Below are 16,012 nucleotides of genomic sequence, written 5' to 3'. Positions count from 1 at the left end.
CCAACCAATGAGGATAACAATAGGGGAGAGTGGGGTATGTTGAGCAATGTACACCAACCAATGAGGATAACAATAGGGGAGAGTGGGGTATGTTGAGCAATGTACACCAACCAATGAGGATAACAATAGGGGAGAGTGGGGTATGTTGAGCAATGTACACCAACCAATGAGGATAACAATAGGGGAGAGTGGGGTATGTTGAGCAATGTACACCAACCAATGAGGATAACAATAGGGGAGAGTGGGGTATGTTGAGCAATGTACACCAACCAATGATAACAATAGGGGAGAGTGGGGTATGTTGAGCAATGTACACCAACCAATGGATAACAATAGGGGAGAGTGGGGTATGTTGAGCAATGTACACCAACCAATGAGGATAACAATAGGGGAGAGTGGGGTATGTTGAGCAATGTACACCAACCAATGAGGATAACAATAGGGGAGAGTGGGGTATGTTGAGCAATGTACACCAACCAATGAGGATAACAATAGGGGAGAGTGGGGTATGTTGAGCAATGTACACCAACCAATGAGGATAACAATAGGGGAGAGTGGGGTATGTTGAGCAATGTACACCAACCAATGAGGATAACAATAGGGGAGAGTGGGGTATGTTGAGCAATGTACACCAACCAATGAGGATAACAATAGGGGAGAGTGGGGTATGTTGAGCAATGTACACCAACCAATGAGGATAACAATAGGGGAGAGTGGGGTATGTTGAGCAATGTACACCAACCAATGAGGATAACAATAGGGGAGAGTGGGGTATGTTGAGCAATGTACACCAACCAATGAGGATAACAATAGGGGAGAGTGGGGTATGTTGAGCAATGTACACCAACCAATGAGGATAACAATAGAGTGGGGTATGAGTGGGGTATGTTGAGCAATGTACACCAACCAATGAGGATAACAATAGGGGAGAGTGGGGTATGTTGAGCAATGTACACCAACCAATGAGGATAACAATAGGGGAGAGTGGGGTATGTACACCAATGTTTTGAAAATCAGCACTACATCAAAGGGACATATAGTATTCATTATAACAAAGAGCATCCCATCATGCTTAGGGTCATGTATGAAAACGCTGGGAAGGCCATTATTTTGGTTACCATGTCTATGTCCCCATAGGATGACATCCACAGGGCACGAGGGGTCACTGAATGGTTTGATGACCAACCAATGAAAACATGAAAACGAGCCATATGGGGAGAGTGGGGTATGTTGAGCCAGACAGGCCGTCTCAGTCACCAGATCTCAACCCAATTGAACACTTACGGGAGATTCTTCCAGCCCACCACCATCAACAAAACACCAAATGATGGAATTTGTCGTGGAAGAATGGTGTGGCCCTCCAGTAGAGTTCCAGACACTTGTAGAATTTATGTCGAGGTGCATTGAAGCTGTTCTGGCTTGTGGTGCCAAACATCCTATTAAGACACGTTGTTGGTGTTTCCTTTATAATTGGCAGTTACCTGTATGTCAAAGTTTAATTCATGGAATGGGAGTGGTATGGAATAGAATGGGAGTGGTATGGAATGGAATGGGAGTGGTATGGAATGGAATGGGAGTGGTATGGAATGGAATGGGAGTGGTATGGAATGGGAGTGGTATGGAATGGAATGGGAGTGGTATGGAATGGAATGGGAGTGGTATGGAATGGAATGGGAGTGGTATGGAATGGAATGGGAGTGGTATGGAATGGAATGGGAGTGATATGGAATGGGAGTGGTATGGAATGGAATGGGAGTGGTATGGAATGGGAGTGGTATGGAATGGAATGGGAGTGGTATGGAATGGAATGGGAGTGGTATGGAATGGAATGGGAGTGGTATGGAATGGAATGGGAGTGGTATGGAATGGAATGGGAGTGGTATGGAATGGAATGGGAGTGGTATGGAATGGGAGTGGTATGGAATGGAATGGGAGTGGTATGGAATGGAATGGGAGTGGTATGGAATGGGAGTGGTATGGAATGGAATGGGAGTGGTAAATTGTATAGCTTAAATGTACATTCGGATATAGATCTCTCTGCTCAATATTACCCTTCCATCTCTTGTCTGGGACAGAGATGTTGTTTTCGATGTGCCAATTCATAGGCAAGTTCTCTGCACTTGAGGCTACTAAAGCTTATGAAACTGGTCTACAATATTGTTGATATGTTTATCAAGCTCAGACTCCAAGTCATCAGATAAGACCTTGTGTGCCTCTACTACTCTATCATAGTCTCTCTCCTGCACAGGTACATGTTCCTTTCGTTGTTGTAGATATACCTCTTCAGTGTCATTTAGTCTCTTCGTTCATCCCAAATGGATTTCTTCCCTTCTTTCACTAACTTGGCTGCTCTCTCAAGAACTCCAAGGTGGGGGGGGGGGGGGGGGGGTTTGACGTTGAACTTGAGTTCAATACGCAGAAATACTGTGCATATTATGAATAAAACAGAGAAAATGTCATCAGCATTTGTATGGGGATATGCTGGCCATTGGCTCAACTTACCCTGGGGCAAACGGTTTGAATCTATTAGCCCACACGGCTACGAGGATGAACTTTCATGCTAGGTTTAGGACCTCCTGTTGAAGCTGATAAGAGACCCTGATGTACAGAACAATGTTAAAACAATCTACTTTGGTTTAGATACAAGCATCATGAAACCTCTAACCCAATACATTTGACTTGGTAAAAATAAATAAATGTACCTAACTTGCTAACCACTTTTTCCATGCTTCACAGACTCCATGAAACCATGACCTATTCCAAACGATTTGGTCACATGATTCATTGTGTGTGTGGTTTCCTAGAAACAAGGGGTGGCTCAACTTGACCCACTGGCTCAACACAACACACTCTCTCCTACTGCAGTGTACAAGCATACAGGCATACCTACGCACACACACACACAGTGAAACTCACTCTGTTGGCTCTTGTCCTTGTGCCACAGCTGCTGCAGCTCTTGCTGTTTCTCCTGCTCCTGCTCACGTCTCCGTTGTTCCATGTTAAACTGAAAGCCGACGAGACAGTCATTAAAGTACGTGTGGAAACAGGAACAAGTGCCGCTCTGATCTGGGAATGTGTGACATATGGTGACGGAAAGACTTGGGCTAATGAGTGTAAACGGGGCATGAAAGTCATTAATACGAGCTCAAATGTATAAGAAACATTACACATGAAACATTACAGACATGTAATGCAATTTATGGGTTCCTTTCACATCAGTGTGTGTCGGTGTTTGGCAACTGTGTGCTGAGAGCAGGCCTAACGATGCAGTATGTACTGCATACGTACCCGTGCTGCATACGTACCCGTGCTGCATACGTACCCGTGCTGCATACGTAACCCGTGCTGCATACGTACCCGTGCTGCATACGTACCCGTGCTGCATACGTACCCGTGCTGCATACGTACCCGTGCTGCATACGTACCCGTGCTGCATACGTACCCGTACTGCATACGTACCCGTGCTGCATACGTACCCGTATGTGCTGATGCAGCTGGTGCTGGGAGAAGGTAGTGCAGGGCTGGTGGGAGAAGGGGCTGTGGAGCAGAGGAGGGTGCAGGGCCGTGTCCGAACCCGGCCGCATCACACGCTCCGTCACACGCAGGTCCATTGGGACTGACCCCAGGGGCGCCGACACCGAGGGCTCTAGGGGAGGGAGGGGAGAGAGTTGAGTTTCTCAGAAAATCAATTTGACTCTTGACTTCAGGTCAAGTGTTTAATTACTGTACGGCAGTAACACTTGACTCCCAGAAACTGGAGGGGATAGGAGAGAGAGGTACTTTTGAGTAAAGAGAAGAGAGAGAGAAAGAGAGACGTGACAGAGAGGGAGATAAATAGACCAGAGGCACAGCCCACTTAGTGTATAGATGTGGGCTAGATGAATGTGAGCGGCGAACCCACACTGCACACGACACATACAAAAAGAATGTCTGCTGTACATATATAACACTGTCTCTCAGCCTTTCCCTCTCCCCTCCACTGTCTCTCAGCCTTTCCCTCTCCCCTCCACTGTCTCTCAGCCTTTCCCTCTCCCCTCCACTGTCTCTCAGCCTTTCCCTCTCCCCTCCACTGTCTCTCAGCCTTTCCCTCTCCCCTCCACTGTCTCTCAGCCTTTCCCTCTCCCCTCCACTGTCTCTCAGCCTTTCCCTCTCCCCTCCACTGTCTCTCAGCCTTTCCCTCTCCCCTCCACTGTCTCCACTGTCTCTCAGCCTTTCCCTCTCCCCTCCACTGTCTCTCAGCCTTTCCCTCTCCCCTCCACTGTCTCTCAGCCTTTCCCTCTCCCCTCCACTGTCTCTCAGCCTTTCCCTCTCCCCTCCACTGTCTCTCAGCCTTTCCCTCTCCCCTCCACTGTCTCTCAGCCTTTCCCTCTCCCCTCCACTGTCTCTCAGCCTTTCCCTCTCCCCTCCACTGTCTCTCAGCCTTTCCCTCTCCCCTCCACTGTCTCTCAGCCTTTCCCTCTCCCCTCCACTGTCTCTCAGCCTTTCCCTCTCCCCTCCACTCTCACAGCCTTTCCCTCTCCCCTCCACTGTCTCTCAGCCTTTCCCTCTCCCCTCCACTGTCTCACAGCCTTTCCCTCTCCCCTCCACTCTCTCCCCTCCACAGCCTTTCCCTCTCCCCTCCACTGTCTCTCAGCCTTTCCCTCTCCCCTCCACTGTCTCTCAGCCTTTCCCTCTCCCCTCCACTGTCTCTCAGCCTTTCCCTCTCCCCTCCACTGTCTCTCAGCCTTTCCCTCTCCCCTCCACTCCACTCTCACAGCCTTTCCCTCTCCCCTCCACTGTCTCTCAGCCTTTCCCTCTCCCCTCCACTGTCTCTCAGCCTTTCCTTCTCCCCTCCACTGCCTTTCCCTCTCCCCTCCACTCTCTCAGCATTTCCCTCTCCCCTCCACTGCCTTTCCCTCTCCCCTCCACTGTCTCTCAGCCTTTCCCTCTCCCCTCCACTCTCACAGCCTTTCCCTCTCCCCTCCACTGTCTCACAGCCTTTCCCTCTCCCCTCCACTCTCACAGCCTTTCCCTCTCCCCTCCACTGTCTCTCAGCCTTTCCCTCTCCCCTCCACTGTCTCTCAGCCTTTCCCTCTCCCCTCCACTGTCTCTCAGCCTTTCCCTCACCCCTCCACTGTCTCTCCTCATTCTAGATTCTTCACTGACATAAATGTCTGATTTGCATGATAATCCAGGACATTTGCATTGCATGGGTGAGCCAGGGGGAAAGATTGACTTGCCGCGCTCTACAACAGGATCCAGAACGGGGTTGGGAAAGAGCTGTGGGTTTTACCGCACCGTGCTGACACACATGCATTCACCCTCTCACACACGGATACGGACACAGAGACTCAAAACAATTATTGACATAATTGCCAAGTCTTTGGTTGAGTTTATAACTACACACACAAAGTCTCAATTGTCTGAGGCTTTGTAAAGTTAAATGATGTACTGTACATTTCATGAAGTTTGACTTGGCCTGCTTCCAAATCCCAAGCAGCGAGAATGTTTCTGCCTTGTGTCAGGACCTGCAGGCAGTAGAACTGTTTCTCACAGCTGGGTTGAGGAGGGTGTGGAGTGACTGAGGGTGAGATAGATATATTCTATAGCCTACAACACTGCTGTGGTGTGTAGTGTGCAGTGCCTGTGCATGTGTGTGAGGAGAAAAGCCTCCTTCGTACACACTGATATAGCCAGCTGTGTACTCTCACATCCCGAATGGGAACAACAGATGCTGTGATTCATGCCTTAGTTTGGACGCCCATGGAAATCCAAGGGCTGTTTGCAGGCCCTCACAGTGCACAGCCAGCTGGGGACAGCGTCAACATATACTGTATCATTACACAAACACTTCATTGTTCACCCGACGAGCATTATTACTGTTTAACTAAATCAATCACTCCCTACTGCTAATGAGAGAGAACCAACAAAAGTGTGTTTATCCAGGAATGAAAGATGAGCTTTTCACAATCCTATTGTAGGAATGAAAACGGGCTGATGAGATCGGTGTGTGTGTGTGTGTGTGTGTGTGCGTGTGTGCGTGCTGCAGTGTGTTTTTCTGTGTAAAAATGAATGCAGACATTGCAAACGCGATGGGGGGAAGCCTTCTGATGGACATGTTTGTCTTTTAAAGTCCAGTTGGACTTTAATGTTTTACTTTAAAATACTTTTTTTACTTTAAAAGACTTTTGTCTTTTAAAGTCCAGTTGTTTGTGTATAAATGCAGCCGTAACAACCGGGCCACAACATCTACTGACACAGCCCTCTGCTTAAGGCCTCCATATTAGGAGGCTGGAGAGGAGGAAGGCAAGAAGCTTGACAGAGGCCGCATGAATGTCATCAATGTTTGGAATTATTAAATACCTTCTTGACGAGGAGTCAACAGGCTCTCTGTGTGCATCCCAATTGACACCCTACTCCCTATATAGTGCACTACTTTTGTGCATAATATAGGGACTAGTGATCTATTTAGGAGACGCTGAACAGAGTCTGACAAATGAGGAGGAACAAGTGGATTATTCCAGGAACGTAACATCAGCGACTCATAAAAGCAAACAAAGGGGACCAGTCATCAGCAGAAAACACCAGCGCCTTTTCTGTTTGCATCTCTCTCTCACCGCCAGCTATATTTAGAGACAACATTCACCTGTACAAGACTTGTTTTTCACCAGACTCTCCATCACCTTTCGTTTCCACAGTAATGGATCCCACTGGGAAAGGGGATGAGTATGTGAGTGAGAGTGAGTGTTTGCCTGTGTGTGTGTGTTTCCCTGTGTGTGTGTGTGTGTTTGCCTGTGTGTGTGTGTGTGTGTGTGTGTTTGCCTGTGTGTGTGTGTGTGTGTGTGTATATATATATATATATATATATATATATATGTTTGCCTGTCTGTGCTGTGAGAAAGATACCCTGTTTGTCTGAAATATGAAACTGGCTGATGGACAAACTCATAAAAATGTCAAGCAAATGTGAGCAGGACTGCACATAGAAATGCACAGTCTGTTGTTTTGTCTGTCTGAGGAAGACTCAGTGGAAGAAATATGAGTGTAGCATCTTAACCATTACAGTACAACAGACAGAGGTAGTGTCCTGAATGGCACCCTAATCCCACTTTTGACTAGAGCCCTAAGGACTTGGCTCAAAATTAGTGCACTATATCACATTACAGCCTAAGTCATGGTCTCTGTGATCTGATGGGCTGTGAAGTCATGGTCTCTGTGATCTGATGGGCTGTGAAGTCACGGTCTCTGTGATCTGATGGGCTGTGAAGTCACGGTCTCTGTGATCTGATGGGCTGTGAAGTCATGGTCTCTGTGATCTGATGGGCTGTGAAGTCATGGTCTCTGTGATCTGATGGGCTGTGAAGTCATGGTCTCTGTGATCTGATGGGCTGTGAAGTCACGGTCTCTGTGATCTGATGGGCTGTGAAGTCATGGTCTCAGTGATCTGATGGGCTGTGAAGTCATGGTCTCAGTGATCTGATGGGCTGTGAAGTCATGGTCTCTGTAATCTGATGGGCTGTGAAGTCACGGTCTCTGTGATCTGATGGGCTGTGAAGTCATGGTCTCTGTGATCTGATGGGCTGTGAAGTCATGGTCTCTGTGATCTGATGGGCTGTGAAGTCATGGTCTCTGTGATCTGATGGGCTGTGAAATCATGGTCTCTGTGATCTGATGGGCTGTGAAGTCATGGTCTCTGTGATCTGATGGGCTGTGAAGTCACGGTCTCTGTGATCTGATGGGCTGTGAAGTCATGGTCTCTGTGATCTGATGGGCTGTGAAGTCATGGTCTCTGTGATCTGATGGGCTGTGATGTGATTATGAAGTCATCTCTGTGCTCTGATAGGCTGTGATGTGATGATGAAATCATGGTCTCTGTGCTCTGATAGGCTGTGATGTGATGAAGTCACGGTCTCTGTGCTCTGATAGGCTGTGATGTGATGAAGTCACGGTCTCTGTGCTCTGATAGGCTGTGATGTGATGATGAAATCATGGTCTCTGTGCTCTGATTGGCTGTGATGTGATGATGAGATGTGGTTATTGAAGACTGGTTCCATGCTGGCCTGATGGATAATGAGTCCAACTGAACAATGAACAGACAGAAGACAATGAGTCTCTCCTCCTCCTCCTCTCGCCTTCCCCAGAATATTGTTCTCCGCTCTGGACTGGTTATACCAGTATGGCCAGTGTGTACGGGAACCTTCCTCCAGATTAGGCAGAACACAGAATGACTGATTGAGTAAGTATGAAACCACGCCTTTCTGTAACTAGACACCCTTTACCTCGTATAACCTCTACCACTCCACTCATCAGTTGACATGATCATTCTGCATGGATAAGTTGTGTACAGTACCATAACTGTAGTATGAAGTTGGAGTACACACATCCCCCCCCCCCCCCCCCCCCCCCAAAAAAAACCAAACATGTCAACTGCTGACATTTGTCATTTGTCAGGGTTAGAAAAAGGGGAAAAGCGTAGGGAACAGACAGTGGTGACACTATCAACACTATAGTCTGTGTTGATGGAGGCTGAGCTGGAGCTGAGTGACGTCCTCTGTGGTCAGGTCTGCTAGGAGAGAAAGGAAACTGGAACAATGGAAGCCAAAGTGTCAGAGTAAATCTCAGGCCCGGCTCCACAGAGAGAGCGGGGCAGACCGGCTGGGCCTCTAAATTAGGCGTCTCAAAATAAAAAGGCCAACAAAACAGGAAGTATTGACCAAGTGACATCTGCTCCAATTGGGTCAGACGCCTCCCCCTGCCTCCCTCCCTCCCCTACCTCCTTTTGTTTATGCTGACTGGACTGGAGCCTCTAATTGGCATGTCCACATCTATTTTGGGGTGGGAGGAATGTTTTTTTCAGGCTCTGCTGCTAATTTCTATGGTGACTTTTGTTTTTCCTCCTCATCAGAGGTCCTGTCCATCGGCCCAGAGGATATGTAGCACAAACAACATCCTCCGGGGAAAATGTATTGAATATGTATGCGCATAATGTGTATAAAGTTTTTTTTAAAGGAACCTTTCTGAAAATATAAATGTATTTGTTAATGCAAAGGTGTGTATGTGTGTGTGTCTGTCTGAGTGTGCAAACAGTCCTTTAGGGCCTGTAGATAAGCCTAGTCACTCTGCATACACTAAAAGATTGATGACAGTCCACAGAATGGTGCCAGTGGCGACACCCAGGAATACAACAATTGTCTACAACTAGGGTTGCAAAGGGTCGAATATTTTCCGGTAAATGTCCCAGGAATATGGGGAATTTTGCTTAAATTAATCAAAAAACGTTAGCTTATAACAATTCACCTTTTTTTGTGGGATACACATATGGCAATTCTAGGTCTTGTAGCATATTTTGGATAAATTATCCCCAACTCAATGGAATTGCAACTCTCTGCATGCACAGTGCATTCTTCCATCACATGTACAGCTGATTCTCAAGACCTTGCACACTATTGAGCCCACACCACTACACTGTCTGAGCCAAGGACTACATGCTTTCTGATTAGTTTTGATTACAATACTGGGTGGGGTGAATATATTATATACGACATACATGATTTTTTGTTAACAAGTAAATAGTAGCCAACGGCAAAGTGTGTTTAAATAATTTCTAACTTGTTAACAATTTCTGCTAGTTAGTTTTTGCTACCATGTGGGTTTTAGCTTGCTTGAGCCTGCTAACTGAGGAGTGTTAATTCACCTGTTTCCATACATGTTTAATTTTAAAACATTTCTCTTACAAAGGAGTTGTTTAATATAACTGCTTAACTATTTATCTGTATTTATTTTTTGTCATTTTTTTCTAATCTTTACAGGAAAATGCCACAGGAACTATCTGATGTGAGGAGACATTTCACTGCAGCTAATGTAGAAGGAAAAGCTGTGTACATTTGCAGATACTGTGCCAAATCATATGTGAATAATGCAACAACAATGCAGAATCATCTGGCCAAATGCATAAAGTTCCCTCAGTGCTCACAACAAGCAACCTGACAAAAGTCCCTCTACTTCTATTCGAGGTGAAAATGAGGAATCAGACACCTTATAGAGAGTGACAGCTCATGATCCTCTTGGAATCAGATGTTTTTTTGACTCAATGGAGGAACGTAGTCAGAGAAATGCTGATGAATGTCTTGCTCGAGCTGTGTACGCAACTGGTTCACTTCTGATGCTCACAGGCAATGTGCATTGGAAGAGATTTCTGAATGTTATTCGCCCAGCATACACCCCTCCAACCAGACATGCTTTACCTACTAATTTTCTGGATGCAGAGTTCAACAGAGTTCAAGTGAAGGTCAAGCAAATCATAGAGAAAGCAGACTGTATTGCTATCATCTCTGATAGGTGGTCGAATGTTTGTGAGCAAGGAATAATTAACTACATCATCTCCACCCCTCAACCAGTATTCTACAAAGTGAGAAGAATAAGAGCACCACATTGAAGCTGCCCAGCAACACCCGTTGGGGTGATGTTGTCATCCTGTTTGACAGTCTCCTCGAGGGGAAGGAGTCTCTCCAAGAAATGGCCATATCACAGTCTGTCGATATGGACAGCCCCACCAAGAGGATCCTCCTGGATGATGTATTTTGGGAGAGAGAGGTAAGCAGCCTGAAACTCCTGAAACCTATAGCATTAGCCATTGCACGGATTGAGGGAGACAATGTCATCCTGTCTGATGTTCAGACTCTGCTTGCAGATGTAAGAGAAGAAATCCGTACTGCCCTGCCCACTTCACTGTTGCTCCAAGCAGAGGAAACTGCAGTTCTGAAATACATCAAAAAGTGTGAAGACTTCTGCCTGAAGCCCATACACGCCACAGCGTACATGTTGGACCCCAAGTATGCTGGCAAGAGCATCCTGTCTGGTGCAGAGATCAACAGGGCCTATGGTGTCATCACTACCGCGTCTTGCCTCCTTGGCCCGGATGAGGGCAAGGTTCTTGGCAGTCTGGCGAAGTACACTTCCAAGCAAGGGCTTTGGGATGGAGATGCAATATGGCAGTCGTGCCAACATATCTCATCAGCCACCTGGTGGAAGGGACTTTGTGGATCTGAGGCTCTTTCCCCTGTTGCCTACATCATCCTCCAAATCCCACCAACATCAGCTGCCTCGAAGCACAACTGGTCCTTGTTTGGGAACAGACACACCAAAGCACGTAACGAGCTGACCAATAAAAAGGTTGAAAAATTGGTGGCCATCCGGGCAAATTTGAGGCTTTTTGAGCCTGACAACGAGCCATCCTCAACAAGGTTGGAAAGTGACAGTGAAGATGAGGCCTCAGTGTCTGATGTTCAAGAGGTGGACATTGAGAAGACATGGAAGCCTGAGAGGAAGACAACCAAATCTTTAGTTTCTAGACTATCATTTTACAGATTTACGTTGAAAACATTTTTTGGGAGATGCGATGGATCATTGGGGATCATTCAATATTTCCTTTCTTTTGTTGTTCAGTGAAATCATCCCATGTGAAGAGTCAACTAATTTAATTCAAGTTAAATTTGTAACTAAATAGTTAGTTTTATTTCCATTGGAAGGATTTAATTATTTGCAATGATGTCTACTTATATTTCAGTCTCCATATGATATGGTAAATATATCCAATGCAAAAAATATCTACATGTAAATGGTATTAATACTAATTTGCATATATTTCCGTTAATTCCCATATATTCCTTTAATTCCCACGGAAAGTTTCCACCTCTGAATATTCCCCAAAATGTGCAACCCTATCTACAACACACTATCTATCACCACTGTATCCTCTGGTCTACATTCAGTCTGCATCAATTCTCCAACCGTCTCTTTTCCAAAAATATTAAAAAAATGTAATCAAGCATTTATTCCATGGAGGCACTACAAAAGCCCTACACTTGGCCAAGCTTAAAACACAAGTCAAGTTACTGAGTGGAAAGTTTCACCTACATTATGAGCAATTTCCTAGTCATGCAGGTTCAGTTCCTTTACACTCTGTGACCATGTCTGAATACTTGCATTATAAATAGAAGGCATTTTGAGTATGCGAAAATAAAGTTTTATAGTTCATGAAAATGTCAAAACTTGAGTATGCTTTAAATGCCTACTCATTTCGGCTTTTCATCTAGTAGAATTCGCTGCACCCTACTGAGGAAGATAATTGTTTCCGGGCTCATGTGTTTGACAACAGTTGATAATCACATATGGTGACTGGCTGTAGAAAATGTAACCCAATGGCGGGAATAAACGCAATTACGCATTAGATGATTCATTTGGTTCTACTAAACAGTATGTTTTAAATAGTACAAAGTATGTATGCAGTTTCAGTAAGTAGTAGACAAGACAGATTTCGGACGGAACTGGTCTCTGCAAGACTGCCAGGAGCTTAAAGTATTCCCTTTGAACTTCCTGAGACATAATTAAACAGAGAAGAAATGAGAGGAGAGGAAAGGGGAAAGAGGTCAGAGCAGGGGGATTGTTATGACAACCTGACACCCCTGAGAAAGTCCCCCCCCCCCCCCCCCTCTCTGAGCCTCCACTGAGGCATCTCAAACTCGCTCCCTCCTAAAAGGGGACATGCCAGTGTTATTATGATCCCAACCTCAATATGTGTGTGTGTTCCACTCCAGAGGAGGAGTCTTTCACCATCTCTCAGTACAAGTGCAACTCAACACCTCCTTCCATCTTCCCTCTTCCTGCAGGCCCTCCTGTCGCTGCGTGTGTGTGTTTAGTGCGCGAGGTCAAGCCTGCTGCGCAGCATGGCTTGCCATTCCTGTCTGCAGTGTAGGATTGCCTGCAGTTAGCTGTGCTCTATGTACTTCTAGGAGCTGCCCGTTTCCAACATGTGGATACATAACGGAGTTGTTCCTGCCATATACAAAGGTCACCTCTATTCAATTTCTAGGATACCACATCACTTGTTGGTACATCAGGTAACATAGCTCTGGAGTAAAATTGAGGACCTAATGCATACAAAATAGCGGCATTCTTTATAATTGTAATTGAATGCGGTTGTTGATAATAGAAGCCCGTCTATCAGGCCTCATTAGTCAGGCCTATCCACCTCATTTTCGAACTCATTTAAAACACGGAAGCCAAACGTGGAAACTATAGATACAACTTCCTACATGCTTGCGCATTATCATACTTCATATGCGCGCCACCAGAAATCACTGCATTAGCATGTTTCTGTTAACTGATACACCATATTACTGTCCTGCTAATGTGCCTGGACCTTGTAGGCTAAACATCCGAGAAAAACCCCAAAACTGATTCAAATGGTTGCCCAATCAGGCAGGCTAGATGCAGTTATTTTGAAATGAATATGCATGCCAGGCTTTTGAACGGTTATTCAAATGTCATAGGCTATTCACTGCAGTTTACAGTCTAGACTAGTGTTTTGTACTCACTTGAAAACAACAATAACATTCTTCATTACATTGTGTTGTTATTGTGTCTAGGTAGGATACAGTTCGTGTCCCTAAAAAACTGAAACAATAGGGTAGCTTTTCGAGCTGCGTAACTCGCGGGGACTGGGACTAGGAGGGAGCGCAACCTCAGGAGCGCACATAGTGTAGGCTAACTATGATCCGACAGCCTAAACCTTCTTTTCTCTCGCGGTGTAAATGGACTGGATATTTGCACTGCAATATTAAGCCTAACATTGAGCTTATGAATTATGGGCTAACGTGCATACACTTCTAACTTAGGCTATAGGCTATATCTCGAGCCTGTGTCTCTTAATTGTTCTGTTGTGCATTTACGCACATGTCCTCTCCGCTGCCACAGCTATTCCTTTTAAATCTTGTAGAGGGGCATGAAAAGCCAGACAACAAGACACTCCGCAAAAGGCCATTCCTCTTCTCATAAAATCCCAGGAAAAGATATTGACTACAAAAGCTATAGGACATTTATTTTGATCATGTTTTATTCTAGACCCAATAGCCTATTCGGGGAAATGAGAAGGCTTGCTCTTGCTAATTGCTGAATGTAAAACAGGCCTACATCATAGGAAATGCATTTCAGGGAAAGTTAAGGAGAGAAAGTGCATTGGTGTGTTCACTATTGACCCGTTATGATAACATTGTTCCACTGATGCATTGCAAATAGTGCACAGGACAGACAGAGGTGAGCACTGTAAAAAAAGAAGACCCAGAGAAATTGACAACCATTAGAAAAATGGAAATCACTTGCAAACCACTTGAGCAACGAGGCAATGGCATTATGTAGGCCTAAAAGATGCGCAGAGTAAACAGTGTTCGTTGTCGAATTGCTACATTTAAAAACGAGTTACTATATTATTTTCATTATGCCTACATGTACAATAAAGTATTATTTGCAGTTGTCACCATGACAATGAACACACCTTGAAAGCACTGAACGTCTGAACCACTATCTGTGTGTTAGACCTCACGAATGGTTGTGTGTTATCTAATAGCAGCATGTACGATGTCTTGATTAGTTTGATTAACAGGTGTAGGACTGTATAACGACAAACTATTAACTTTCCTCTAGTGTGGATGTTCACCAACGTTTTATAGCCGTTTTATAGCCTATTGTTTATCATCATCGTTATAGTTATTGACTTGGTTAAAGACCCGGGCCTTAACACTGACACAAACCCAACTAACTTGAATTAAATAAATATAAAATTAGACTTATACACCTACAGTATACATGTTTACTTGACTGTTATACTCTATAAATGTACTCTTTCAAATCATTTACACTGGCAAGTTTGCCACCAGCGTGCTGCTGTAGGAAAGTAAAGCGGAAGTCAAATCCATCACTTCCGTTGTTTGGCTATGCCCATAGCAACGTTCGAAAATGAGGTGGAAAACTCAGTCAGGGTAGGTAGTCAAATAAAGTCAAATTAAATAATATTTGTCACATGCTTCGTAAACAACAGGTTTAGACTAATAGTGAAATGCTTGCTTATGGGCCTTTCCCAACATTGCAGAGAGAAAGAAAATAGAGAAATAATCAAAAAAGTTCAAAGTTATAATAAATACACAATGAGTAAAGATTAACTTGGCTATATACACAGGGTAGGAGGTAATTGAGGTAGATATGTACATACAAATAGGAATAAAGGGACAGATACTAAACAGTAGCAGCAGCGTATGTGATGAGTCAAAAAGTGCAAAAAAGGGTCAAGCAGATGGTTAAATAGTTAACCAATAGCTACCCAGACTAACTATTTAACAGGCTTATGGCTTGGGGATAGAAGCTTTTCAGGGTCCTGTTGGTTCCAGACTAGTCACTAGTCTCCTCCATGTCCTGTCAGTCCTCTACTGCATTCTCTTCCCCTCTCCTCCATTCTCTTCCCCTCTCCTGCATTCTCTTCCTCTATCTCTTCCCCTCTCCTGCATTCTCTTCCCCTCTATCTCTTCCCCTCTCCTCCATTCTCTTCCCCTCTCCTCCATTCTCTTCCTCTCGCTTCCCCTCTCCTCCATTCTCTTCCCCTCTCCTGCATTCTCTTCCTCTATCTCTTCCCCTCTCCTCCATTCTCTTCCCCTCTCCTGCATTCTATTCCTCTATCTCTTCCCCTCTCCTCCATTCTCTTCCTCTATCTCTTCCCCTCTCCTCCATTCTCTTCCTCTCTTCCCCTCTCCTGCATTCTCTTCCCCTCTCCTGCATTCTCTTCCCCTCTCCTGCGTTGTCTTCCTCTCTCTTTCCCTCTCCTGCATTCTCTTCCCCTCTCCTGCGTTGTCTTCCTCTCTCTTTCCCTCTCCTGCATTCTCTTCACCTCTCCTATATTCTCTTCCCCTCTCCTGCATTCTCTTCCCCTCTCCTGCATTCTCTTCCCCTCTCCTGCATTCTCTTCCCCTCTCCTGCATTCTCTTCCTCTCTCCTGCATTCTCTTCCCCTCTCCTGCATTCTCTTCCTCTCTCCTGCATTCTCTTCCTCTATCTCTTCACCTCTCCTCCCATCTCTATGAGCTGCAGCAGTAGGACAGAGACAGACAGGTGAGATAGGACAAAGGTTGACAGAGAGCAGAACAGCAGAGCAGAGTAGCAGTATGTAGACTTCCTCTGCTGGGTAAATATGTCTGGAATTACAGCAG

General features: G+C 45.3%; 1 protein-coding gene across 5 annotated transcripts in view; it reads right to left on the bottom strand.

Annotated features, from left to right (window-relative positions):
- The window catches only part of LOC139368634 (histone deacetylase 7-like), a 70,411-nt gene that overhangs the window by 25,756 nt on the left and 28,643 nt on the right, over nucleotides 1-16,012 (bottom strand). For all 5 annotated transcript variants that reach the window (XM_071107749.1, XM_071107748.1, XM_071107751.1 and 2 more), the window contains exons 3-4: nucleotides 3,477-3,646; nucleotides 2,917-3,004 (exon numbers count right to left, since the gene is read on the bottom strand). In XM_071107749.1, the coding sequence (XP_070963850.1) occupies nucleotides 2,917-3,004; nucleotides 3,477-3,646 (258 nt within the window). The remainder of the gene's footprint in view (nucleotides 1-2,916; nucleotides 3,005-3,476; nucleotides 3,647-16,012) is intronic.

The sequence above is a fragment of the Oncorhynchus clarkii genome, chromosome 16, assembly GCF_045791955.1.
Source record: "Oncorhynchus clarkii lewisi isolate Uvic-CL-2024 chromosome 16, UVic_Ocla_1.0, whole genome shotgun sequence".
NCBI classification, from domain to species: Eukaryota; Metazoa; Chordata; class Actinopteri; order Salmoniformes; family Salmonidae; genus Oncorhynchus; species Oncorhynchus clarkii.
Note: the sequence above shows the minus strand (reverse complement) of the source record. Positions and strands in the feature narration are given on the sequence as shown.